Source organism: Quercus lobata, chromosome 7 (genome assembly GCF_001633185.2).
Source record: "Quercus lobata isolate SW786 chromosome 7, ValleyOak3.0 Primary Assembly, whole genome shotgun sequence".
NCBI lineage: Eukaryota > Viridiplantae > Streptophyta > Magnoliopsida > Fagales > Fagaceae > Quercus > Quercus lobata.
This window is the reverse complement of record NC_044910.1, coordinates 47,724,966-47,750,286: the sequence shown is the minus strand read 5'-3', so window position 1 is coordinate 47,750,286 and position 25,321 is coordinate 47,724,966. Positions and strand designations below refer to the sequence as shown.

Genomic DNA, 25,321 nt, shown 5'->3' with positions numbered 1-25,321 from the left:
GGTGACTCGCAGTTTCAACCCGCCAGAAGTAGCACACGTGCCAAGCATGCTAGAAGTTAAAGCGTCATGATAGCTGGAGCATTATAGAACAAAATAGGACAACTGGTCGTTTTGTTATCTCGTGGCTGGATCTCGCAACTTAGTTAAGCTGTGAGCCAGCCCTGTTTTGAAAAACCTGACTCTTCACATTCCATTCTCACCCCAGTATAAATACCCCTTATACCCACAAAAGAATGAGAGCTTTTAGAGAGAATTTTGTGAGAGAAACCCTAGAGTTATACAAGATGATGTGATTTTAATTAGGTTAGATTGTTTACCAATTCTGTTCATAACTTTTGTTCATTTTCTGCACACTAGTTGTTTGTCATAAAGCTTGAATTGATTATTTTGTAATTGAGGGTCTAAACGTTCAAGGGTATTTTATATACTATTTGAACTTTCAGAAGATGAGTCTAATCATTGAATACCTCAACCTATATGCCCTACAATAACAATCATAATTCATATATATATATATATTGTACTAGCAATGTAAATTTTAAAGACTAAATAAATATGTATAATGCTGCACACATTTGTTTAATCTACATAATAAATTAAGAATTTCCCTTTTATTTTATTTGAGAATGAGATTCGAATCACAAAATACCTCAACCATTTATGCCCTACAGTATCAAGGCAATGCCCACAGCCATAATTGGATGCCTGACTTTTACGTCCATGGATAATTTCAATAGCCACCACATCAGTTTTTAACAATTTTTTAGTTAATCACTACCAGTTTCTGGGACTTCACTCTCTAGTGGGCAACAATTTTTTTTTTTTTTTTTTTAATTTCACAACAATTTCATCGTTTATCACGTAAAATAGTAGATGGGTTAGTCATGTCAGTTTCTTCTTAGGGTAATTTGACACTATATTCTGCTTTGCACCACAGGTTTTCTTTTTCTTTTCTTTTCTTTTTAAAATTTTTTTTTTACCCTCAAAGAGATCATGTTTTATCCATCCACAATAATTAATCTCATGAGTGCCTATTGCATCCCACTCAGAAGATCAATGCCCATATAAATGACAAACTATCGTGTTATATATATCATATATCTAATGGTCCACCAACTATGTGTCGTCATGATTCCATTTCTCCCCGGCCCATATAAATTCATATACAGTTAATGCCTCCTCCAATCCTCTATAAAACCCTAGACATCTCACACTTGTCTTTCACCAAAATTGTTGACAAGAGTCCCCCTTCAACAAGTATCTAATTGTTTCATTTAGCAACCATGCATTCAAACTCAACCACCATTAAAACTTCTTCGGACGGAGTTTGGCAAGGTGATAGTCCTTTAAACTATGCCTTCCCATTGTTAATAGTCCAAACCACCTTAGTCCTCTTTGTCAGTCGCTTCCTTGCCTTTCTCCTCAAACCTCTCCGCCAACCCAAAGTCATTGCCGAAATCATAGTATGTATTAAATAAAGATTTCTTTTTTCCATTTCATGCATGTAACAATTTTTCAAGAATTTTTCTATAGATACAAATTTTGCCGTACATTTTGACACAGCTTGCATATTGCATTACATCAATTGCACATGAAAGCTACTAGTGGTACTTGTGAAAATTATAATTTGATCATTTGTACTTGATATGTACACAAGTGTGCAAAAATGTGCGTCTATAGACTCTTTAATTTTCCAGAGTTCATTTCTAATGAGTTTGCTATTGGTTTCAGGGGGGAATTTTGCTTGGTCCCTCCGCACTAGGACGCAACAAGCAATTCGTCCACCTAGTTTTCCCTTCATGGAGCACTCCAATACTGGAATCCGTAGCAAGTATTGGCCTCCTCTTCTTTCTCTTCCTTGTGGGTCTTGAACTCGATTTAAGCTCCATTCGCCGCAGTGGCAAGCGAGCTTTCACAATAGCACTCGCCGGAATTTCCCTCCCATTCCTCTTCGGAGCTGGAATCACATTCCTCCTCCGCAAAGCCATCCACGGCGAAGACATAGTCGGTTACGGCCAACTCCTTATGTTCATCGGTGTAGCTCTTTCCATCACAGCCTTCCCAGTCCTAGCCCGCATATTGGCAGAACTCAAACTCTTAACAACTCAAGTAGGCGAAACTGCCATGGCTGCTGCAGCCTTCAACGATGTAGCTGCATGGATTTTACTTGCCCCAACGGTGGCAATATCTGGAAGTGGAGGACACAAGAGTCCCTTAGTATTCATTTGGATTCTCATCTCCAGTTTTGCCTTTGTTGCTTTCATGTTGTTTCTAATCCGACCAATCATGAACTGGGTCGCGAGAAAGTGTTCCTCGGAGCATGATTTTGTTGACGAGGCCTATATATGTTTGACCTTGGTTGGGGTAATGGTAACTGGGTTTATGACTGACCTTATTGGTATACATGCAATTTTTGGTGCATTTGTTTTTGGATTAACGATTCCAAAAGGTGGTGATTTTGCTGGGAGAGTGACAAAGAGGATTGAGGATTTTGTGTCGGGTTTGCTTCTTCCACTTTACTTTGCTTCCAGTGGGTTGAAGACAGATGTGGCTAAAATATATGGGGCTGAGGCTTGGGGGCTTTTGGTGCTTGTGATATCCACAGCTTGTGCGGGAAAGATTTTAGGAACATTTCTGGTGGCCATGCTCTGCATGATTCCTGTCAGGGATTCCTTGGCGCTAGGTGTGCTCATGAATACTAAGGGCTTGGTGGAGCTTATTGTTCTCAACATTGGCAAGGAGAAAAAGGTTAGCTAAGTATATATCTATATTGAGTCATACTTATTACACATTAATGCATACACCTTTACACATACACTATAAAGCAATTAAAGTCATGTCATGATTTTAATTGTTTTTTTCGGTGTAGAGGACAAATTTTTGCTTTTATAAATATATATATATATATATATATATATATATTCACATATCTTATATTCTTATATAAACATATAGGGTACAACTAATCCTATATAAACATATAAGTTACAACAACTAATTAGTGCCTAAAGTCTGCACATAATCCTTTGTCGCACAACTTAATTAAGAATCATGTGTAAATTAATGAAAAATTAAATTTAATTAAAAGTAAATAGAAAATAAAAGTAAAGTAATCTTTTACTCTATTTTTTTATAAATAAAATAACATTTTACTTTAAGTTATATAATAAATGCGTATTGTGTAAAAATAAGTTTTTATATAAAACAAAAATCATATATAAGTTCAAAATTAATTGAATAGAATATGGTAGATAAGTATGCAACTAATATAAAAATCAGCTGCCTAAAAAAATATGAAGGGAGTTTGCATAATTAAAGCGCATATTTAAATGAAAAACCTTCAATATATTCAATAATTAAAAAAAATTATTGAAAGTATATTTAAATAGTAACTTCAATGTAATAGTTAAGAAATATGAACATTCCAAATTGCAAAAAATTAAAAAATAAAAGTAGATAAACTTACATAAGAATTGAATTTTTGTTTTTGAAAGTGAAGGAGGAAGTACCGAATTTCACCCTATCAAAACCAAACGTGTAAATATAAACTTCAAGAAATTTTTTTGAGAAAAACTCAATACTATGAAGGAGAAAAAAAAAGGGACCGAAAAAAAAATGAATAATAATAAAATAAAATAAGTGGTTGTAGTTGCACGATTTTCCTGGCCCAAATTCTATTGATCAGGCTTTGGCCCAAGGCGCAACCCACAATAAATATTTGTAGAGAATGGGTGAAAGAACTTAGCTTCAGTGAGCCTGTTCGGTCTGATGCATAGACAATATTGTTGCAGAAGATAAAAAATACAAGGAGGGATTTCTAACGTATGATTATATTTCTTTTAGTCCTCAATACAGTTTTTTCCGTCCCTTTCTTTGAGGGACTCCACTACATTATATAGTTCTCCTCCTCTCATCTCAACCTTACACTTGTTGATCATCTAAGCATCTACTTGAGCACCTGTCCCATCAGCCGCCCTCATCACTCCCTTTGTGAGTTGCAGAGGCCAAGGTGGTACTGTTCAGGGGTCTTTTCCTCATTAATGCGGCCAAGAGGGTGGTTGGGCCGCAATTAATGTGGTGGTAGCTTTCCATGAGATATTTTGGATTTTATTCATTTTATATGTTGTGAGGATGAACTGAATTGGCTGGGGAGAGTTACTCGTCTGGGCTTCGTGATGTCCGAGGAGGAGTTACTCCTCGGACAGGTTTCCTTGGCGTTATTGGATTGAGTAATGCCTCATATGTGGTTTCTCTTCGGATAGGACGCTCCTCGGATGGGCCTGGATTTGGAATAGCCCATTATTTTTGGGCCGGGCCCCACAGTGGGAATTCATTTTTTGAATAAAAGAGGGACTGAATTTGAGAGGGAAAAAAAAAGGAATAACCCTAAAAAATGATAGATACTTGGATTCAAAATATTAATATAAAAAATTATAAATATGGCCTCATTATTTATTGTCATGCCAATTGGGTCTCAACTACAAATTTTACTCCTAACTTGAAATGATCAAAGAAGTAAAATTCACCAAAAAATTGAGGAAAAAAAGACATGCGATAACATACTCAATAAAGAAAATATAAAAACAACCTTGCATTTTATGCTCCACATGTTTGGTTACCCTTTATGAATCTGCAAAATTAAATATTTATGAATCTCAATAAATCAATAATAGCAGAGGCGAGTAAGTCTTAGAGAAAATCTTAGAGAAAATCTAAGATTTGAAACTTTTGGTGTGTGTGTATATGTAATGAAACTTTTGGTTTTAGTTAGAATTAGTTGAATTATATTTCTATATCTTTTAAAACTAAGCGGAGTTTATTTTCAAGAAAATTTTATTTAAAAATAATCTCAGGTTTATCCAAAAAAAAGTTCTATGGGGGTAATTTTTTCAAGATAATTAAAAAAAAAAAAAAGTTCTCTAGGTTTTATATATCCATAAAATCTCTTAGCCGTGTGAATATATCTCCTGCCATTAAAAAAAATAAAATCAATTCCAATTAAACTCTTTGTCTTAAACTCAAATTCTTAAAAATTAAACTTCCCACCACGTCGAAGTAAAAGAAATGTTGATGTCAACATTAAGCTTTTGTGTCTATCCAAAAATAAATGGAGGAAAAGTTGATGAGAAAAATTAAATTTTTGTATCTATCCAAAGATTGGTAGATGAAAAGTCGATAAGAATAATATATTTGTAATAAAATTAAAATTCTAATTAACTTAAAAATTATAAGAGGAGAAGATAAACACGGAAAAATTATATCTAAAAAAATTTCTGCAATTTGGTGCAACCACTTGGCACAACCACAACTTATAAGCTCAACTTTTATTATATAGTATATAATGTAAGTTACAACAACTAATTAGTGCCTAAAGTCTACACATAATCCTATATTTTTCAATTCAATGACCTAGTTTAACATAATATTTGCATTATATTTGAAAGTTTGAACTCCTCACTCCCAACTCCAAGGATATATATATATATATAAGGAAAAATGAGGAAAAACTTTGAGAGGCGGTTTTCTTGCCTATCAATATTTTTATACATATGCAAAATTTAATAATATAAACGAGAAATACAATTTATATTATTAAATTTTGCATATGAAGATATACAAAGTGTTCAACTCCATTTTTAAGTATTGAATAAAGAGAAATGTTAACAAGCACTTTGCGGTGCTTGGTAATATTTCTCATTATGGGTCTCACTTAAAAAAATAAAAAATTGTCAAAAAAACTATCAAAAAATGATAATAAAAAAAAAACTGCCAAAAAAATGGTTGTGCCTGTTAACACAATCCTTGAATAAATATATGCAAATGTAACAATTGTCTCTTGATTATAAGAGTTGAAGATGTACCTTATATATTCACAATTTTTTTTTCTATAGTGTAATTAACTTTACAATAATTAACATAAAGATCAGATTCTCATACATGCAAAAATATCTATAAACAAGGGATCATTTATAAAGTCCAAAAAAATATATACCTCAACCTTTTATTTTTATTTTTGGATGAGTTATTTTTTACCGGAAAAAAGAAGAGCAAGATATGAGAATAACTCAACCAATATTCCCTGAGGCAATGTCCGTGACTATTTTTTTTTTGGGGGCTAAATGATAAAGGAAGTCCTCGGAATAAACTTATCAACCTCACACCACTTGATGACAATGAATAAATATCACTTGTACCATCAAACCACACCCCTACGATAGTGCCCACAACCGTAATTGGATGGCTGACTTTTACGTCCTTGTATAATTTCATAGCCACCATATCAGTTTTTAACAATTTATTAGCTAATCACACTACCAATTGTTACCGCAACTTGACTCTCTATAGTGGGCAACTTGTTTTTTATGTCACGGTCAGTTTCTTTTAGGGTAATTTGACACTATGTCACGGTCAGTTTCTTTTAGGGTAATTTGACACTATATTAGTATACTGGTCTTTGAATGTTTTGCATATTATGCTTTGACACTATGCTAATATGTCTAACCCATCCAGAATGATGAATCTCATGAATTTTTTAAGACTCATCGTATGTGCTTTCTCAGTGGTGGGCCTTGCCATTATCCCATAAAAAAGGGCTCTTATTTGTCGAGATTTCCTCCATTTTCATTTTTATATTCATATGTTGTCACTTCCTCTTCCCTCCAAGATGGATAGTATCCTCCCCAGTCCCCACTTCCCAAAAGATTTCCTGCATATTCATTTTATGATGTCTTTTCTATTCTCTCCAAGAAAGATAGCATTATCATTTTTGTACTATTTAGATAGTGTGACATTTATCTTTTACTTATTTACTTTTTAAATATGTTTTTTAATAAATTATTTATCATTTCTATATATCACGTAAATATTATTTCTTTATTTATTATTTATTTATTTTTAACACATATTCTCATAACTCTGTCCCCACTCCTTTCTTTGTTAATTTTTTATTTAGATTTATTCTTTTGCTAATGTACAGTAGTCCATCAAATTTAATGAGCTATTATTCATGAGCCAATAAAAAATATTATGATTTAGAGAATCCATTGGAGACCATTTTTTGGGTCTCATTCTCTATTATAGAGATTATTTTGCTTTTACCTAAATTATTGGAGACGCTTTAATAATCCCCCAATTCAATTAATATACTCTCCGTGCTTCAGTATCATGTTTTATAATTAACAACTTTTTTTTTCTATTTTCTGTATAACTTTGCCATATAAATGTAATTTTTTCCGTAAGCGTAGAAGTATAGAACATGTTTATCAGAAAGAAGTATATAGCAAGTTGAAAATTTAAATTCTGTTTTTCATATCCCTTAGCTTTTGTCCCAAGTGGCAAATATCTCTGCTAAAATGGTTTGATTATACGAAGAAGACTGGTGACTACTATAACAATAAATAGGTAGGTTCAACTTAAACCGACACCACAACACCAGATGGATAGGCCGAAATGGATGCCAATATGTAATAACTAATCGCTAACTTGTGCAATGCACGAAAAACTATTGACTCTGAAAAAAAATAATAATAAAAATAAAAATAAAAAATCCAACAATGGGTAAATAGACATTTTGCTAGTTAGTATTTTTTTTTATAAATATATATATATATATATATATATATATATATAATCTATACTTTTTCATAGTTTAGAAGTATTGTCTAACATTGAACGTTATTGATTTGCAAGTGCATAGCCACCGAAACCTACAAAATAATTTATAGTTCTTAAATTAATAAAGCAAAACTCTCAATAGTTATATACACACACACTCTCAAAACTAATATAAACTACAAATATATAAACAAAGACCATGATATGAGGAAAACACGCCAAGTTTCAAATTTGAGTAACTATATAACTTTCTCATAGTAATAACAATATAAATAATTTAAAACATGGAACAATATCAAAATTATAATACCTAATTCCATTATCTTTTTTTGTTGAATCCAAAAAAATAATTAATTGAAATTAATCCAAACAAATAATTAATCAACCAAAAATCATAACTTTTAATAAGAAAACCAAAAACGACATAAACCTAAATAAAATGCATTCAAGGTGAAAAATTAAGATTAACTTACTGGGACGCAAATACTAAAAATCTCAAGACTTAAAATTTCAAAATTTATAGAATCCCTAAATTATAATACCTATTTCAAAAAACTTTTATATATAACATATCAAATAAAAATTTATCATTCCCTAAGTTGGAAGACATAGGTTGCATCTTTAATTTTTCTCCAAAAAAATAGAGATGTTTTATTTGCCATGTATAATATAAAAAAATAATTAATAGAAATCTCAACCCAAAAACCACACGATTTACAACGTGAGTCTTTTTTTTTTTTTTTTTCAACGTTAGCCCTTTTTTTTTTTTTGTCCTATCATAATTTTTGTTTTTATATAGATTATCAATGTTTGAGTTTGAGTCTAAGTTAGACTTGTTAGAGAGATAGAGTTTTACTCATTGTTAAGTTTTGATTAAATAAAAATAATTTTATTTAAAAAAAAAAAGATAATGATGAGTTTGAGTTTTTAAGTTGGACTTATTAAAAAAATAGAGTTTCACTCCTTGTTAAGTTTGAATTAAAAAATAATTATTTTATTTTATTTTTTTGAAGAGAGAATAATTATTTTATTTAAATATTGTGTTGATGTGAAAAATTGTGAGAGTTTCAGATTTTATATATATATATATATATATAAGAGCATATGCCCGTGCGATGCACGACCTAATCAAAATTCATATTAAATAGTTTTTTTTTTGTTAATTTATTTAAAATTAGATAATAAAAATAAATAAATATTTTACTTTTAATTTATATAATAAATTCATATTGTGTGAAACTAAGGTATTATTAAATGTGTGTGTGTTTGTATATATATATGTGGGGACACGATTCGTGGCGGACCGTAACAGTGTTGGGTTCGCACGTAAGAAGGCCCCAACAATATCATTTGTAGAGCGTGGGTTTGAAAGGCTAGGCCTTGATCGACGAGCGGTGGGTTTTTCGTGGTATTCGTGCGTGTTTATGTTATTTTCACCCATGGAGTCTTTCTCCTGGAGGTGGACTGGGAGGCTCTGGTTTTTGGCCATTTTTCCCAGCCCTTCTTTAGGTTACTGATCTTTCCTTTTATATTCCCTGGTGTTCACTGTCCTTCGTCCACGTATAGGGTCAGCATTTCCAAGGTTGATATTTGTCCCATCAGCCTGCACTCAAAGTCGTTGGGGGTGGTTGTAAAAGCCTAAGAATGCGGCTCTGTCAGGTTCAGAGCATTGAATGGCAGTAAGGGCAGCTTTCCCTTGATATTTCAGATCTTTATCCCAAGTTTTAGTCATATACCGTTCTTACCCTCCTCTACGAGGGGGAACTTTGGGTCTGCCGAGGACTGAACTGCCCTCGGCAACATCCAAAGGCTATTTCGTCGAGTTTGGGCCATAGCCCTCCTCGGCTTGGGCCTTTTGGTTCTCCTCAGGTAGATGGGTCTGGCCCATAAATCATTTGGGCCCCACAATAGCCCCTCAAAACCCGGCTGTCCAACCTCTGGGTTGGAAAGGGAGGTTTTGGTGATGCCGGACCTCTTCTTACGGCCCAATTAACTCGGCCTATTAATAATGCTGGCGGCTCTTCATCTGCCCGAGAAGCGCGCCGGTCTATGAGACAGTTTTTTTGATTTCGCGCTCGATGTGTCCTTATCGTTTGGATATCCAAAACGCGCTTTTAATGGCCGCTATTTACGGAACTGCTTTAATTCGACGGTTGGTTTTGACGAGGTAGAGAAGTGGAACCGGCGTGTTTGGGTTTGCAGATTCCTTTGGAGATCTGAACCTATTAAATGCCCCCCGCTCCGACCTCTGTATAAGTAGGACAGGAGGAGGTTATTGTTTTTGTAAAGAATCCCTTTTCATCCCTCTGAGATTTGAAATATTTGGCCTCCTCTAGGGTTCATTTTACCCACTGGTTTACACACTAAATCGTGACACAATTTACCATAACAAATGATGAAGAAACCATACCCCTCCTCAAAGCGTCACGTTCTAATAAAGCTCGAAATGGCCCGGTCAGGGCAAGGATGGCGGAGGCTTAAGGTTCGTCTTACCTTCCTTTCAGCCAAAATCCGAAGCAGGGGCTCGTCACGTCAAACTTTCGGCGTGACTGAGTCGAGAACACCCATCATCAGTACCAACCTAGCTCTCATGAGCATACCTAATATGGCTCCAGTGTGTTGGGAGTCAGGATCGAGGCAGGGACTAAGTGTCTCTGCTTCTTCTTCTCTTTGTTCACTGGTGGCCTCCTCCGCCTTCCTCTTATAGTCTTCCCAGCACCAGTTCCGTTCTGGTGCTTTCTCTTTTCCCTCTTTTGCTCCCTTTCTTTCTTTTCATCTCTTCTCTCTTCTTCTCCTCCTTCTTTACTCATGTCCTCCATCTTCTTCACTCATCTCCCCCATCTTCTTCATTGATTTCTTCCTTACTATTTCCTTCTCCGTCGTTTTTCTAAAGGAAGGTTCTTATCGTAATATGAGCAGTATTGAGGCAGAGATTGAAGAGGCTTTGAAGACGAGTTTAGAAGACGCCTGACAGTTTACTTATCTGCACTACGGTTGTAATTGTTGCTTGGGCAGTTTACATTTTGTATAGGCTCGTTTGTGCCCCTTTTTGTATGTTGTAATAATTTTTCATATTAATAAAAATTGTTGTTTATCTCATTTCGCATGTTATGTCTCTAAGCTTTTATAACTTTGCAAGCGCTGCTCGGCATAGTAATATAGCGTCTAAATCAATGATGATTAAGACCAAAATACTTGATAATAAAAAAGATGTCGCCGTAAATTTAATAGAAGTGCTTGGCATGATAAAGCCGACCAGTGAAAAGTAATACTTACCCCATGCTCGCCGAGGAGAAAAACGAAAGTTTGATGCCGTGTGAGGAATAACTGTTTGGAGATATATCACTCACTAAATGAACAGCCTTCTTATACGGCTGAATGCTGGGGCGTTCCACCGCCTTCTTTACACCTTTATTGGCCTTAACCTTTTATGGTGTTCAAGCCGTGGACGAAGTGACTTGACGTTTTTATCAAGTAGTCCATCTTACGAAATTCAGAACCCTTTTTTTTTTATATATATATATCCAAGTATTTTCACTATTTTGGTTTCCCCATTGGCTTGGGTCCGAGGACCATACAAAGCCTTGGTTCTGCCCAAAACTTGGAATGATTATAATTCTTTTGTACCTGGTTTTCCCATAGGCCTGAGTCCGAGGACCATGCAAGGCCTTGGTTCTGTTTATCCCTTTTTTCAGGTATCTCACAAGTTGCCGAGCTGGAGGTTGTCCTCGGCAACGGTTATTCCCCGGCGTGGGCCGTAGTCCGAGGACCCCATGCAGAACGGGCCCGGGCCGCGATTTTACTAAGCCCACCACTAAAGAGGCATTTCTATGGTCTTTGGTCACGTGGTACTTTTTGGCGTCCCAGTGTTCGAGGCGCACCTTCGCGAAACTCCTTTAATCTCAGGTTTACAGACGGCATTGAAAATCGAGCCAGAGACGTCTTGTCGGTAGCGTTCCTTGGGACGCTGCGTGAATTAAATGCCACCACCTTATCCCTTAAATAAATAGGAGAGAAAGTTGCTTTACTTCTGCACAAACCCTTCAGCTTCCTCCTTTAGGAAATCACGTTTGAGGCGGGGGTTAGGGAAAAAGAACTTTCTCCACCGCAGAGGCACCGTGTCCTCCCGACACTCAAAGGAGTGATGTATGGGCCAAGGAAGCATAAACTCAAGAGAAATTTCCACTTCGACAGAGGGGAGAGGGTGTTTCCCCCTCTTTTAGTCAAAGTCCGAAGCAGGTTCTGGTCATGCCAGATTTTTGGTATGTCCGAAGAAGGAATTTCCACCATCAGCGCTGTCTACCTTGTAGCCAGCAAATTCTTGCGGGGGCTTCCCAACTTCCGACTCCCTGCACCTTTTCTGTAGACGGTGTTAGCTTGATGTCAGGTTCTTTGGCTGCCTGAGTTGTGGGCATGTAGAAGCGTCGAGGAATGGTTTCCTCAGACGGCCTCTTGGAACAGTAGCCAACCTCTCCTCTGAGCTATCTCCTCGTCTTTATCTTCACTCTTTTGTACTTTTCTTTTGCTTACGCAGTTAACTCTAATGTAAGCTTGTTTCAGCTTTTTACTGTACACTGTACTGTTCCTTTGTCTTAATAAAAGATGTGTTCATTTCTTTATACATGCCTCTTTTTTTTTTTTGCAACAACTACTTTGTACATGAATATCAAATCTAAGCTTGCCCTTAATGATACTCCGGGCAGAAAAATGCCTTAACACAGATTCCCTCTAGTTTAAACTCACAAGTATTATCAAGTATAACAATTGTAATCCTTAATAAATTGAACTCTTGGAACTAACCAGGATAACTGTTGAGTGCTGCGCGATGCACGCCAGACCCAAGCCCAAAACTTGGCTTTCCTCATCCAGGTAGTTGGTTTCCCCAGAGGCTTGGGTCCGAGGACCATGCAATGCCTTGGTTCTGTCCAAAACCTAGTTTTCATCACATCCAGGTAGTTGGTTTCCCCTGAGGCTTGGGTCCGGGGACCATGCAATGCCTTGGTTCTGTCCAAAACCTAGTTTTCATCATCCAAGTAGTTGGTTTCCCCTGAGGCTTGGGTCCGAGGACCATGCAATGCCTTGGTTCTGTCCAAAACCTAGTTCTCCTCACATCCAGGTAGTTGGTTTCCCCTGAGGCTTGGGTCCGGGGACCATGCAATGCCTTGGTTCTGTCCAAAACCTAGTTTTCATCATCCAGGTAGTTGGTTTCCCCTGAGGCTTGGGTCCGAGGACCATGCAATGCCTTGGTTCTGTCCAAAACCTAGTTTTCCTCACATCCAGGTAATTGGTTTCCCCTGAGGCTTGGGTCCGGGGACCATGCAATGCCTTGGTTCTGTCCAAAACCTAGTTTTCATCATCCAGGTAGTTGGTTTCCCCTGAGGCTTGGGTCCGAGGACCATGCAATGCCTTGGTTCTGTCCAAAACCTAGTTTTCCTCACATCCAGGTACCTGAGGCTTGGTCCGAGGACCATGCAATGCCTTGGTTCTGTCCAAAACCTAGTTTTCATATCCAGGTAGTTGGTTTCCCCTGAGGCTTGGGTCCGAGGACCATGCAATGCCTTGGTTCTGTCCAAAACCTAGTTTTCCTCCAGGTAGTTGGTTTCCCCTGAGGCTTGGGTCCGAGGACCATGCAATGCCTTGGTTCTGTCCAAAACCTAGTTTTCATTACATCCAGGTAGTTGGTTTCCCCTGAGGCTTGGGTCCGAGGACCATGCAATGCCTTGGTTCTGTCCAAAACCTAGTTTTCATCATCCAGGTAGTTGGTTTCCCCTGAGGCTTGGGTCCGAGGACCATGCAATGCCTTGGTTCTATCCAAAACCTAGTTTTCATAAGCGTTGGAACTTGGTTTTAAGGGAGTTAGCTCCTCGGCCAAGCCCCTAGAATTGTTCGCGTAATTAGCGCTGACAAACGTAGCCCCTAATCCAGAAGCATAGCCCCTAGCGGAACTCTACGCTGGAGTTGGAACTTGGTTTTAAGGGAGTTAGCTCCTCGTTCAAGCCCCTAGTCAAGGAACTTAGTCCCTAACGAGACTTTATACTAGAACTTTATAACCCACGGTTAGAAATAACGCCGGAGTTCTCTCGACCCACCGCCTATACCAACGCACAAGCCTTTCCCACAGACGGCGCCAATTGTGGGGACACGATTCGTGGCGGACCGTAACAGTGTTGGGTTCGCACGTAAGAAGGCCCCAACAATATCATTTGTAGAGCGTGGGTTTGAAAGGCTAGGCCTTGATCGACGAGCGGTGGGTTTTTCGTGGTATTCGTGCGTGTCTATGTTATTTTCACCCATGGAGTCTTTCTCCTGGAGGTGGACTGGGAGGCTCTGGTTTTTGGCCATTTTTCCCAGCCCTTCTTTAGGTTACTGATCTTTCCTTTTATATTCCCTGGTGTTCACTGTCCTTCGTCCACGTATAGGGTCAGCATTTTCAAGGTTGATATTTGTCCCATCAGCCTGCACTCAAAGTCGTTGGGGGTGGTTGTAAAAGCCTAAGAATGCGGCTCTGTCAGGTTCAGAGCATTGAATGGCAGTAAGGGCAGCTTTCCCTTGATATTTCAGATCTTTATCCCAAGTTTTAGTCATATACCGTTCTTACCCTCCTCTACGAGGGGGAACTTTGGGTCTGCCGAGGACTGAACTGCTCTCGGCAACATCCAAAGGCTATTTCGTCGAGTTTGGGCCGTAGCCCTCCTCGGCTTGGGCCTTTTGGTTCTCCTCAGGTAGATGGGCCTGGCCCATAAATCATTTGGGCCCCACAATATATATATATATATATATATATATATATATATATATATATATAAGTAATAACTTATTAAAAGAGTGCAATAAATATGTTTGTTTTCAGAATGCATAAGATGATTTATTATTTTTTTTCATATATTATTTTTTGTCAATATCATAAAACAAAATTTGTATGCTTTTCTTCAAACTTTCTTGGATTTGAATTTGTTATTTATTTTTTTGCCAAATTTTTCATTATGTAAAATATATTCTTTTGGGTTACTTTATCCCTTTTTTTTTTTTTTATGTTATATAAATTAGATTTTTTAAAATTAAGTTTACATTAATGTTAATACATATTAGCTATTATTTGATACTTTATCCACCAAAAAAAAAAAAAATACAACAATTAATGCTTAATTAGGCTAAAAGTAAAATTGTTACTTTATAAAAAAAATGATACAATAGTTATTATTACTTTATCCAAATAAATCGATAAGAACAAATAGAATTAGATGAAGAATTTGAATTGTAATCAAATTAAAATTAAATAAGAATTAGATGGATTAGATGAAGAATTTGGATTGTAATCGAATTAAAATTTTTATCAACTTAGAAATTATAGGAGAAGCAAAATTATATATATATATATTTTTTTAAATCTAAAAAATTTTCTACAATTAAAGATGCATTAGAACGTGTAATGTAGTAATTAAAAAAAAAGTTGTTGTTTTTATAATACACTACACATAAAAAAATAAGGATTAGATGAAGAATTTGAATTATAATCAAATTAAGACTAAATAAGGATTAGATGGATTATATGAAGAATTTGGATTGTAATTAAATTAAGATTTTTATCAACTTAGAGATTATAGAAGAAGAAAAATTATATATATTTTAATTTAAAATTTTTTTTAAAATTCTGCAATTTGGTGAAGCCACTAGACGCAACCACAGCGTCTAAGCCCAATTTTTATTATATAGTATATTATATGATTTAATATGATATGATATATATATATATATAGATAATAATTTTTATTATAAAAATTTGGTCTATTATCATTAGAATTTATAATTTTTTTTAACCCAAAAAAAAAAAAATCTATCTATCAAGAACTATTCAAGTACAAAACCTTATCAATTGATGATTGCAGGGTTCATAAGCAACCAACCAATCAAAAAACCTTTTTTTCTCCTTATAATGTTTTTCAATGTTTTTATCTTTTGCCAATAACATACTTTTGGTGTGTTAAATCTTATAATTGCTCCACAGGTTCTAAATGACGAGATTTTTGCTATATTAGTCCTCATGGCACTATTTACCACATTCGTGACAACTCCAACAGTCTTGGCAATATACAAACCCTTGCGTGGAATTTATTCTCAAACTAATCGCCGACTCCAGCGACAATTGCCTCTCACAGAGAACTCCCAAGATGAGCTTCGAGTCCTTGCTTGTGTCCATGGACCTGAGAATGTTCCCTCACTCATCAATCTCGTGGAGTCAATTCGTAACCCAAAAAGATCCCCACTCAAACTCTATGTCATGCACCTTGTTGAACTGACTGATCGCTCATCCTCCATCATGATGGTTCAGCGTGCTAGAAGGAATGGTTTTCCCTTCATAAGCCGCTTCTGCAGAGGTGCAAGTGCAACACCAGACCAAATTACTGCCGCCTTTGAGGCCTACGGCCAAGTCAACCGCGTCAATATCCGTCACTCAATAGCCATCTCGGCATTGTCCACGATGCAAGAGGACATTTGCCACATAGCACAGGAGAAAAGGGTGGCGATGATCGTATTGCCTTTCCACAAACATTGGAGAGGAGAGGGTGAAGAGGCTATGGAGAACGTAAACAATGGCTGGAGAATGGTCAATCAGAGTGTGCTAAAGAGGGCACCATGCTCAGTGGCAGTGTTTGTGGACCGTGGATTCGGTGGTGGGTTAAAGCAGGAGGCAGAACACAGTTCTCCAACACTGAGAAGAGTTTGCATTTTGTTCTTTGGCGGATCTGACGATCGCGAGGCTCTAGAGTTGGGAGGAAGGATGACAGAACATCCAGCAGTTAGTCTAACCATTCTGAGGTTTCTGGAAAAAGCTAAGGACGAGAGTATGAAGCAGAGTCATAGCAGCTCAACTGTTCCAATAAACGATGAGAGAGAGAAGGTGACCTTTTGTTCCTTGTGATATCTTAATTTTAAAGTTTTCTTAACTTTATTGAGGGCTCCAGTGTAGCAAACTTAAAAGTTCTTTTTTTTTTTTTTTTCCAATGCTTGGACCAGGAGGTAGATGAGACTACAATGGCCATATGGAGGTGTAATCAATCAGTCAAGTTCGAAGAAAAGGTTGTGGACAACATCACAGAAGAGGTGTTAAAATTAGGCCAGAGTAGGGAGTATGAGTTGGTTATTGTGGGAAAGGGACAATTCTCATCGAGCATGGGGGCAGAGTTGCCAGCCAATCAGATCGAGCATGCTGAGTTGGGGCTCATTGGAAACATTTTAGCTTCATCGGACTCTGGCATAGTGCCCTCAGTCCTGGTCATACAGCAGGATAAACAATATGCAGATGAGACTGCTACTTCAAGGATGGTCCAGGACAAGCATGTAACAACAACTGATGCTTCAATCACTAATAATGAACCGTCTGTGTGATCAAAAAGAATACGGACGCTCTAAATGTGGTTCTTGTAAAAAAATAAAATAAATAAAATAAATAAAATAAAAAATATGCTCATGGTTCTGTGTGATTTGAAAGAATAAGGACACCTGAGTGAAGTTCTTTGTAAATAAATTCCAAGCCTACGTGAACTGATTCAGACTCCAAATGGAAGGGAAAATACAGGAATTGGAGACTGGCACATTTGGGGGCAAGAATTGAGAAAGCGAACTTGATGGAAGGAGCACCAAAGTCAAAAGAGCGCTTCTTTTTTTTTCTTTTCTTTTTTTTTTAATTTGGAAGCATGCGCTGATGGTAAATGCATGCTTAGCTGAAACTGTTGACTTGTTTTTCAAAGCAAGCTTGATGTGTGGCAATCTTGCAGCTTGATGTGCAGCAACTTCCCCCCCTATTGATGAAATCCCTGTACCCGATAAAACTAGGACTCTTGTAATGGTGAAAGACTGTATTTTGAATAAGAATTTTATGAGTTGGTAATGAGCTCCTCTTTGTTTGGTGATGATGCCAAGCACCCTAAGGCGGTGTGATGCCTAAGGTTTCTAGGCAAATTCTAGGTGGTGAAGCTTAGAATTTGTTCTGTTTACGTTTTTGTTACTCTTTTATCTATATTCTCCTACACGTCCCGCATCAGAACCTAAGTTGACATGGCAACAAGGTGTCAAGGTTACACAGTTTAAAAACTATTGGCCAACATAGTTGATGAGAACATTTTAAAGGATGTAATAGTTAGTCCCCACATTTCTTTGCTACAAGTTGTGCCAATCACACACCAAGACTGCCTAAAGCCACATTTCATTTTTTCACCCATGTCCCACAGCAGACAATTGAGATGTGCCTCTACGCCACCCCCTTTAAAGAGCTGCAGGACCAAAACCCTAACTCCCTGAATGGCTCAGTGTTCATTTTTAGCTTAAGCTCTTTGGTGACAAAATTTAGGGCATGAGCATTTTTAACCTGACCTTTTTCTGTTGGCCTCTCATACGGCTTTAATTTGTTTCTTGGCTATTATCTTTAACTCCCATCAATTTGAGAACAATCCCAAAAAAAAAAAAGTGTCGATTTTACTGAAGATCTGAACTGACCACATAGTACAATTTCCATGAAATTTTGAAAGGAAAAATGTCTTCTTATTGCAAAAATTCAATATGAAACACACAGGGCAAAAGATATTGAGGGAACAATTAGTCATTACAAATCAAAAGCAACTTTGGACTTTCAAGTCAACAAATAATGTTTCTTCACACACAGACAGCAGTCCTCTTTTGAATGGGCAATTACCCTTTCCTGAATGCAGTTGTACAGATATAAACTATTCTCAAACAGACAAGATGTCCCCCAGAAATAACATAAAACTTTTAAAAGATTTAGAACATAAAAAGAAAATAGAAGAGACTTGCTGAAATATGCTAACCTTGGAAAAGCATATCACCTATCCACATGGGATATGACCCAATCACAACCAATTTTCCATCAGCCGAATTCTAATTTTCATATTCATCATCTTTGGAATTTCCCTTACCAGTCACTACTTTGAACACTACTATAATTTTTGTCCACCGTATACGGGTAAACCGAGAATTTGGTAAAATTGTGAAATGATTCCACCTGGCCAGACAAGAATGCGTTTAGTTTCAAATAAAGCACAAATGGATGACAACAAGAATGAAACTGAAGAACAAATAACTGTCACATGTCCAGAATGACTTTGAATATTAACACTACTAACAATGATTCTCAGTACTCTCACATAAAGCTATCTAATTTTCCCCCCATGTTGATTGTTGTAAATACATAAAGTACTTCAAAGACAACACCTTTCGAACGAGTCATCAGAAACCTTTAAAAAAAATGAAGGGAAAAAATAAGAGAGGAGTTTTCATTGTGTACTAACCTTAGAGAAATCCTCCCCCTGTCCAAGTTGAATCTGGTTTCCCATTGTGACCAACAGCTTTCTTATCTGAGGCACTCTGGTAGAAACTATCAAATCCATCATCTTTGGCATCATCCCAGCCAGCCCAACCATCACTGTTATGAGATGCTGCTCCCTTCGTTGATTCTTCCTTCCTATTGTCTTTGCTGTCCCAATCATCCCAAGAACTTGAACTGTAAGAATTGTGCCCAGTTGATGACGACTGCCCTCCTCCAGGTGAAGAATTCCATCCTTTGTTCTCCTGTTTAAACTCTTGATAATATCCATTCATCTCACTATCATTTTGTTGCCAGTTATCAGTCTTCCAGTTAATGCCTTCTTTAGTGTACTCTTCAACCTTCTGTGAAGCCATTGCCATGACCCCCTTCATGATCCCCCACGTCTTCTGTCCAATCTCTGATGTCTTTGCAGTGACAACAGTTACAGTTTCATTTACCTTGTGATCATAACCGCCATCCTTCACCTGTAATAAATATTTTTTCATGCACCTTGTTTGTCTAATTTCATATATTGTCCATCCTTAAAATCTATAGTAAAAAGGGGGGTGGGGGAGGCAGATAAAGCAATAACTATAACAAACAAGGTTAAGAGCTGCAGCAAAAAACCTGTGCTCATGTTAAGCAACATGGTGTTGATTATACATTGTGTGGAAGCGTAATGGGTCCATAAACCATGGCTCCCAAGATCAAAACTTAGCTTTGATACCAAGTTGATGCAGGATAATATCAAAAGGAAGATGAAAATAACAAAAATTAAAAAGATAACCCTAAGAATCAGCACTTAGGGTTGCCTGGAATCAACACCAAGCAAGAAAGTTAGGAATCAGCACCAAACAGTTTGGAAAATCTGCAATCTGAAATTTTATTCATCAATCATCTAATTAAAAGAAAACCAACTGAAGCCTTTTTATAAAGCTTCCAAGAATAAAAATCACGTCTATAGAACTCTCAACTGATAATAATCTAAAATACTAATCCCTATCTGAACTCAAAATAATGAAATTCTAAACTAATCCAACTACATAAGAAACCAAATCCCATAAGGTGTGTTGTCCGCAACAAATGCAAATCTGAATATCTTCACCTTGCAAAACACAAGCTTAAGATACACCAAATAAATAGTAAATTTTATTTCTTTTGCATGCTTGATGACCACAATAAGGAGAATAAAAAAGAAAAACATTAATATATACTTAAATGCCAACATAATTTCCATTTTACCATGTTTTTGGGATCCATACAAAGGCTTGATAGATAAATGTGCAAGTTAAAAATATATTAAATATCAACCAAACTCAAAAATAAATGAAATTGGAACGTACAGTGTTAGGGTCTGTTTGGATTGACGGTGAAGGGAGGGGGGTAGAGTAGAGTTGACTAAAAATAAGCTAATTTTGAGCCATTTCTACTCTACTTGCCCCCCCCCCCCCCCCCAAACCCCCCCCCCCAAAAAAAAAAAAAATCCAAACACACAATTAGTTACCACAACATGTGTCTCAGAGGGTTTATCCATCAACAGCTTTGTAATTTGATAAATCTCTCAACCACCCACAAGAGCCAGTCTCCATCATCACATAATTCCCATCAATCCACCAACTTAACTGTAAATTACCCATACATCACCAATATTACATCCTAGTCTTTTGCTATTAATGGCATGTTTGGTAGACTGTAATAGATACTGTAATGTAATAGTTATTCCTATGGTTTAACTATTATTTAGTATGGTAATGTTTTTACTACAAAAAATAGTCATTCCTTATTAATAATTATTATTCAAAATGAGGAATAACTGAAAGAGTTGTAATATTTATTCTTCAAAATTACTCATCTCTCTCTCAAATTTAAAAAATATTATTTTTAAGGAAATATAATTATATGAGTAAGATATTTCCTAAAATAAATCTTAAATTTTATTTTAATGTTACAACTCACAACCAAACTTATAAATAGGTTTAGTTATTCCATTACAATTCCCAGTAATAAAGATTGCAATTCCTGTTGTAATCCTTATTCAGTGTACCAAATGTGCCCTAAGCCTAACTACTAAATAGCCAACACCAAAAATAAAGGTGGAACCATAACTTCCATCAACCAGCGACCAAAGATCTACCATTTTCACTACTAGTTCAATCCCCAGGCAAATATTAAATAACAATCACAATTATTGTCAATTCCACATCAAATGTAGTTCCCCACTCTTAACCTTCATGGTATGTTTGAAATAGAGAGAGAGGGAGGAAGAAAAGAGAAAAGTAGAGGAGAAACTGGCTAAAATATACTAAAATTCAGTACATTCGGCCATTCTATCCATCTTGCCCTCTCCTCTCATCTTCCCCACATCTCCCTCCATACAAATATAGGGTTAGCTAATCCCCTGGCAGCCTATTTCACTGTCACTACCAAAGTGACACAACCACCATCATTGCCAAGTCACAATTTTAGTGTTGTTCCACCACTGATATTAGTAACAACCAACTTCAGGTATGCGCAACTCTTGGCAAATGTTATCCAAATCAACCCCAATTCTCTTCATACTCAGTCCCTTCGAGTCACCCATCAAAAAATCTTAATTAGTCAAGATTCCCAAATCCCCTCCCTCATACCCTCTCTTATTAATCTGATAAGAAAGACTGACCAAATAAGAATTGATCATGTGATCTTAAGTGCCTGGGACATTTGGTGTCGCCAAGAATGGAAGCCATCATGGCAACAGTGTCAAATATAAGAAGGCTAAAATGACTTGTTTATGGCAGATCTCATCGTTCAGCTACATGACAAACACTAAACGGCTTTATCTTCCAGTTCAGTAACCCAAATTTAAGTATACTAGCTAAAACAAGTCAAATAAGTTTGTTCATTGGTAACAGATGTGTTTTGGAAAAAACAAACAAAAAAAAAAAAAAACAAAAAAACAAATTTCCATGATTCATTGTATGGGAAAACAAATTAGCGGGCTGTGTCCACATGACATCAGTGAAAATGAAAGACATCTCATTAGAGGTACATATACTTCACCTGTTATATGTTATAAGAGTTGCTTTCCCTGCATCAATTTTATTTAAACTGTAGAAGGGGAGATAAAAAGAAGTTGGAATGTCAGTTTTCAAAGAGCTTTCAATGATTGGGAGTTGGACTCTTTTTTTTTTTTTTGGATAAGTTAGAAGTTGGACTCTGCAAGTACTTTCCTTAATTTCTTCAATCTAACACCCCTAGGTGAGAGGATTATGATAGACTGAGATAGAGGTTGCAGGGGAGTGGTGTTTTTACTGCAATTAGTAGTTTGTTGGAGATACTGCAAATTGGAAAATATTGCCATCAAAGTAAGTGTTATAGTATTAATTTTTAAAGTCTTAACTGATGATGCAGCTCCATGTAGATGGAAATATTAGATTGTCAAAAAGAGACAACATATGTAATTCTTTACAGATAGTGTATTTTGTTTACCTTGTGATGTCGCTAGTCGATTGTGGTTATTTGCCTTAACTTGTGCATAGGGTTATGTCTCAAAGTATGAGAAAAGGTGACAAGGCATGCTGGAAAGGGTGATTTTTATTGTGGGTTGAAGGAGGGGGGGGGGGGTTCTATTTGCATTATGTGCACATTTAGCAGAAGAGGTGTTGTTTTGTACTTTCAACAATGTAGAGCTGAATGGGAACACAATTAAAAAGCATTAATTATGTTCTCTATTGGACCAGCTGTGAGGTTTAGGAAGTATACATTGCAATTCTATTTTGGAAGGCAATTCCTCATTGTTAGATGTGGTGCATGCCGAGAGAAAGGAATGCAAGAAGCATTGAGGAAAAAAAGGACCATTTTAGATTTGAAATTACCATTCTTCATATATTTGTTATAATGTCCATTCAAAAAAATATAAAAAAATTGCTAGAATGGATGGCATGGTCAGGATTAATTTTATTGACATTTATTAGGTTTGATTAATCATTGTAACTTCCTAATTTAATTGTGGGTCATTGTGCACTTCTTATGTATATGCGCTTTACACCCCCCCCCCCTTTTTTGTTTCAAAAAAATCTGTAATTTATCAGCCATAAAACAAAACATTTTTTTAGATTTCATAGTTCTTTCTAATTTTAATTTGCTGAAAGGATGCCTTACAATCCTAAATCATCATGTTTATTACTATTAATCATAAACATCAAGATTAGAGATCACAAACTAAGAACATGGAATGAAGAGGCCCTAACATAAACACACAGATAAATGATCATATCAAATTATCAACAGAACCAATTCCAAATACCTTAGTAGAGATCTCTTTTGTACCAGCTTGGACAACGGTGGCAGCCGACTGCGCCGCGGCAGCAGCAGCCAAAGATAGCTTACCAAACCCCTACAAACAAACCAATAGCATAACATATTAGATCAATTCAAATCATTCAGCACCAATACTACAACATCAACACATTCAACGGCAAAAAAAACATGAAACCTGAGAAACAACGGAAAAGACATCTCCCTGAGCGTCATTCCTCTGGGAAGAAGGCGGAGGTGTGGATCCAAACCCGACATACTTGCCGCCTTGCGACGGCGGAAGCCCGTCGGGGCGGGACTCGTTCTCGGCACGCTTTCGCGCAAAGAAAGTCTCCTTATTGGCCGCCGACGCCTCCAACTGCGCCCGCGTGTAGATATCCTCAGTCGATTTCGATCTCACGGGCCCACCGCCCATGCCTCCGGCGCCTCTAACATCGCCCGTCGACTGGTTTCTCCTCATATCGCTAGAAGATCTGAATCCATCGTCGGTATCCCAACTATCCCACCCTCCTCCTCCTCCTACTCCGCCTCCGCCTCCATTGCTCCCATAACTACCGTTCCTACCGCCGCTCAACGGCGGCTTCGATTTGCCGAATCCGGTGCTCTCCTTCACGACCGGCGGGTCCCGCCAGGGTTTCCCTTCGGCCAGGGCCTGGATTCGGTCCCTGTAAACGCTGGCGGCGTTGGTGTTGTACTTGGTCACGATATCGGTCTCTTTAGCGATCCCGTACTGCGCGAAGAACGAGTTGAGCTGCTCGTTGCCGCCGGACTCCATTTTCTTGATCTGGATCTCGGACCAGGAGTCCATGGTGACGGATCGGACGAAGGAGATGTGGACGCCGAGGCCGCGGTGCTTGCCGGAGCACTCTAGGCACATGAACACGCCGTACGACACCGACGCCCATTGCGGATTCTTCTGCGAACAGTCCACGCAGACCTTGTTCCCCGCTTGCGATTGCAAATCCCGTAGCCGCCTCGACGCCGCCATTCGGGTCCGATCCGTCCGTTCTCAAATCGGATTCTGCTAAACCGAATCCAAAAAATAAAAAATCAGAAGAAAGAGAAATGAATCGAAATGAGAGAAAAAGCTTTTGGAAAGTTTTTCGTCTGAACTTGGGAGGTTATATACGTATACGTTGGAGACAGAGAGAGAGAGAGGTTTGGGCGTACCTGATTTGTTTGTAGCTTGCTTTATCGGAGATAATTGGGGATCACCGACACCGTTAGTTTTGTAACAACGTTTTTTGGTGTCTAAATGACAGGTGCTGCTGCACAATTACTCAATTCAGTAAATTCATTTTCTCTTTGGTAGGTAACTACGCATTCGTTACCAAAAATATATTTATGTTTTAGAAAGCCTTTTTGTCAAAATGGCTCCTCTACTCCAATAAATACCATTTAAGAATATAATTTTTTTTTTCGATATTTAAAGATTTTTTAATTTTGGATGTAATTATTTTAATATATTCATTTTATTCTATATTTAAACTTTCTATTAGAATTTTTGTGAAAACTTTAAAAATAAATAAATAAAAGCTAAAAAGACCTCTTTAAGTGAGGTGAGATAAGAGATAACCAAATCTTGGCTTAATCCCACATTGGGGTCATACACTTTATATGAAATATCTTGGACTCTAATTGGTATAAGACATTTTCCCACAAAGTTCTTTGTCTCACTAGGAAGAGTAAAACCGTGCAACTTGTGTGGCCAAAGCCAATAATATATTTCCAATTGGGAATAAGAGGGGTGAGGTGCGGGAAAACCAAATCTTGGCTAAGTTCCACATCACCTAGTTAAGGAGAGGTTATGCACCTTATATGAAAATTACCTTCGACTCTCACTAATAAGAGGATTTTTCCACAAGGTTGTATGTCACATGAGGAAGAACAAAAGTGGTAAGGAAAATGGTAAAAGGCATTTTCCCACAAGGATGTATGTCGGGGTGTGCACGAGTTGGATTGGATAGGTTGAGGGAGAATTTTTTTTTAACTTGCCAAATTGGGCAGGTTACGCGAGTTAGTTTTAGTTATGTGTTATATACTAAAATTCAAATACTATTTTTATTGTGGGGCCCAAACGATTTACGGGCC

The 25,321-nt window shown here is 37.1% G+C and overlaps 2 protein-coding genes across 3 annotated transcripts; one reads left to right on the top strand and one right to left on the bottom strand.

Annotated features, from left to right (window-relative positions):
- Positions 1 to 1,283: 1,283 nt before the first annotated feature.
- On the top strand, positions 1,284 to 17,001 carry LOC115952152 (cation/H(+) antiporter 20-like). The gene is made up of 4 exons (XM_031069229.1): positions 1,284 to 1,463; positions 1,732 to 2,748; positions 15,620 to 16,513; positions 16,630 to 17,001. The coding sequence occupies exons 1-4, from the start codon at positions 1,284 to 1,286 to the stop codon at positions 16,999 to 17,001; spliced, it is 2,463 nt and encodes an 820-aa protein (XP_030925089.1).
- A 1,171-nt stretch (positions 17,002 to 18,172) lies between these two features.
- LOC115953441 (probable ADP-ribosylation factor GTPase-activating protein AGD6) lies at positions 18,173 to 24,506 on the bottom strand. 2 transcript variants are annotated; one of them, XM_031071082.1, is made up of 5 exons: positions 24,401 to 24,506; positions 23,409 to 24,251; positions 23,220 to 23,309; positions 18,918 to 19,419; positions 18,173 to 18,631 (listed from the first exon to the last, which is right to left on the bottom strand). In XM_031071082.1, the coding sequence occupies exons 2-4, from the start codon at positions 24,216 to 24,218 to the stop codon at positions 18,919 to 18,921; spliced, it is 1,401 nt and encodes a 466-aa protein (XP_030926942.1). In that variant the 5' UTR covers positions 24,219 to 24,251; positions 24,401 to 24,506; the 3' UTR covers positions 18,173 to 18,631; position 18,918. The 2 variants fall into 2 exon arrangements, with proteins under 2 accessions (XP_030926942.1, XP_030926943.1); XM_031071083.1 differs by having other exon boundaries at positions 23,409 to 24,254; positions 24,401 to 24,488.
- Positions 24,507 to 25,321: the final 815 nt, after the last annotated feature.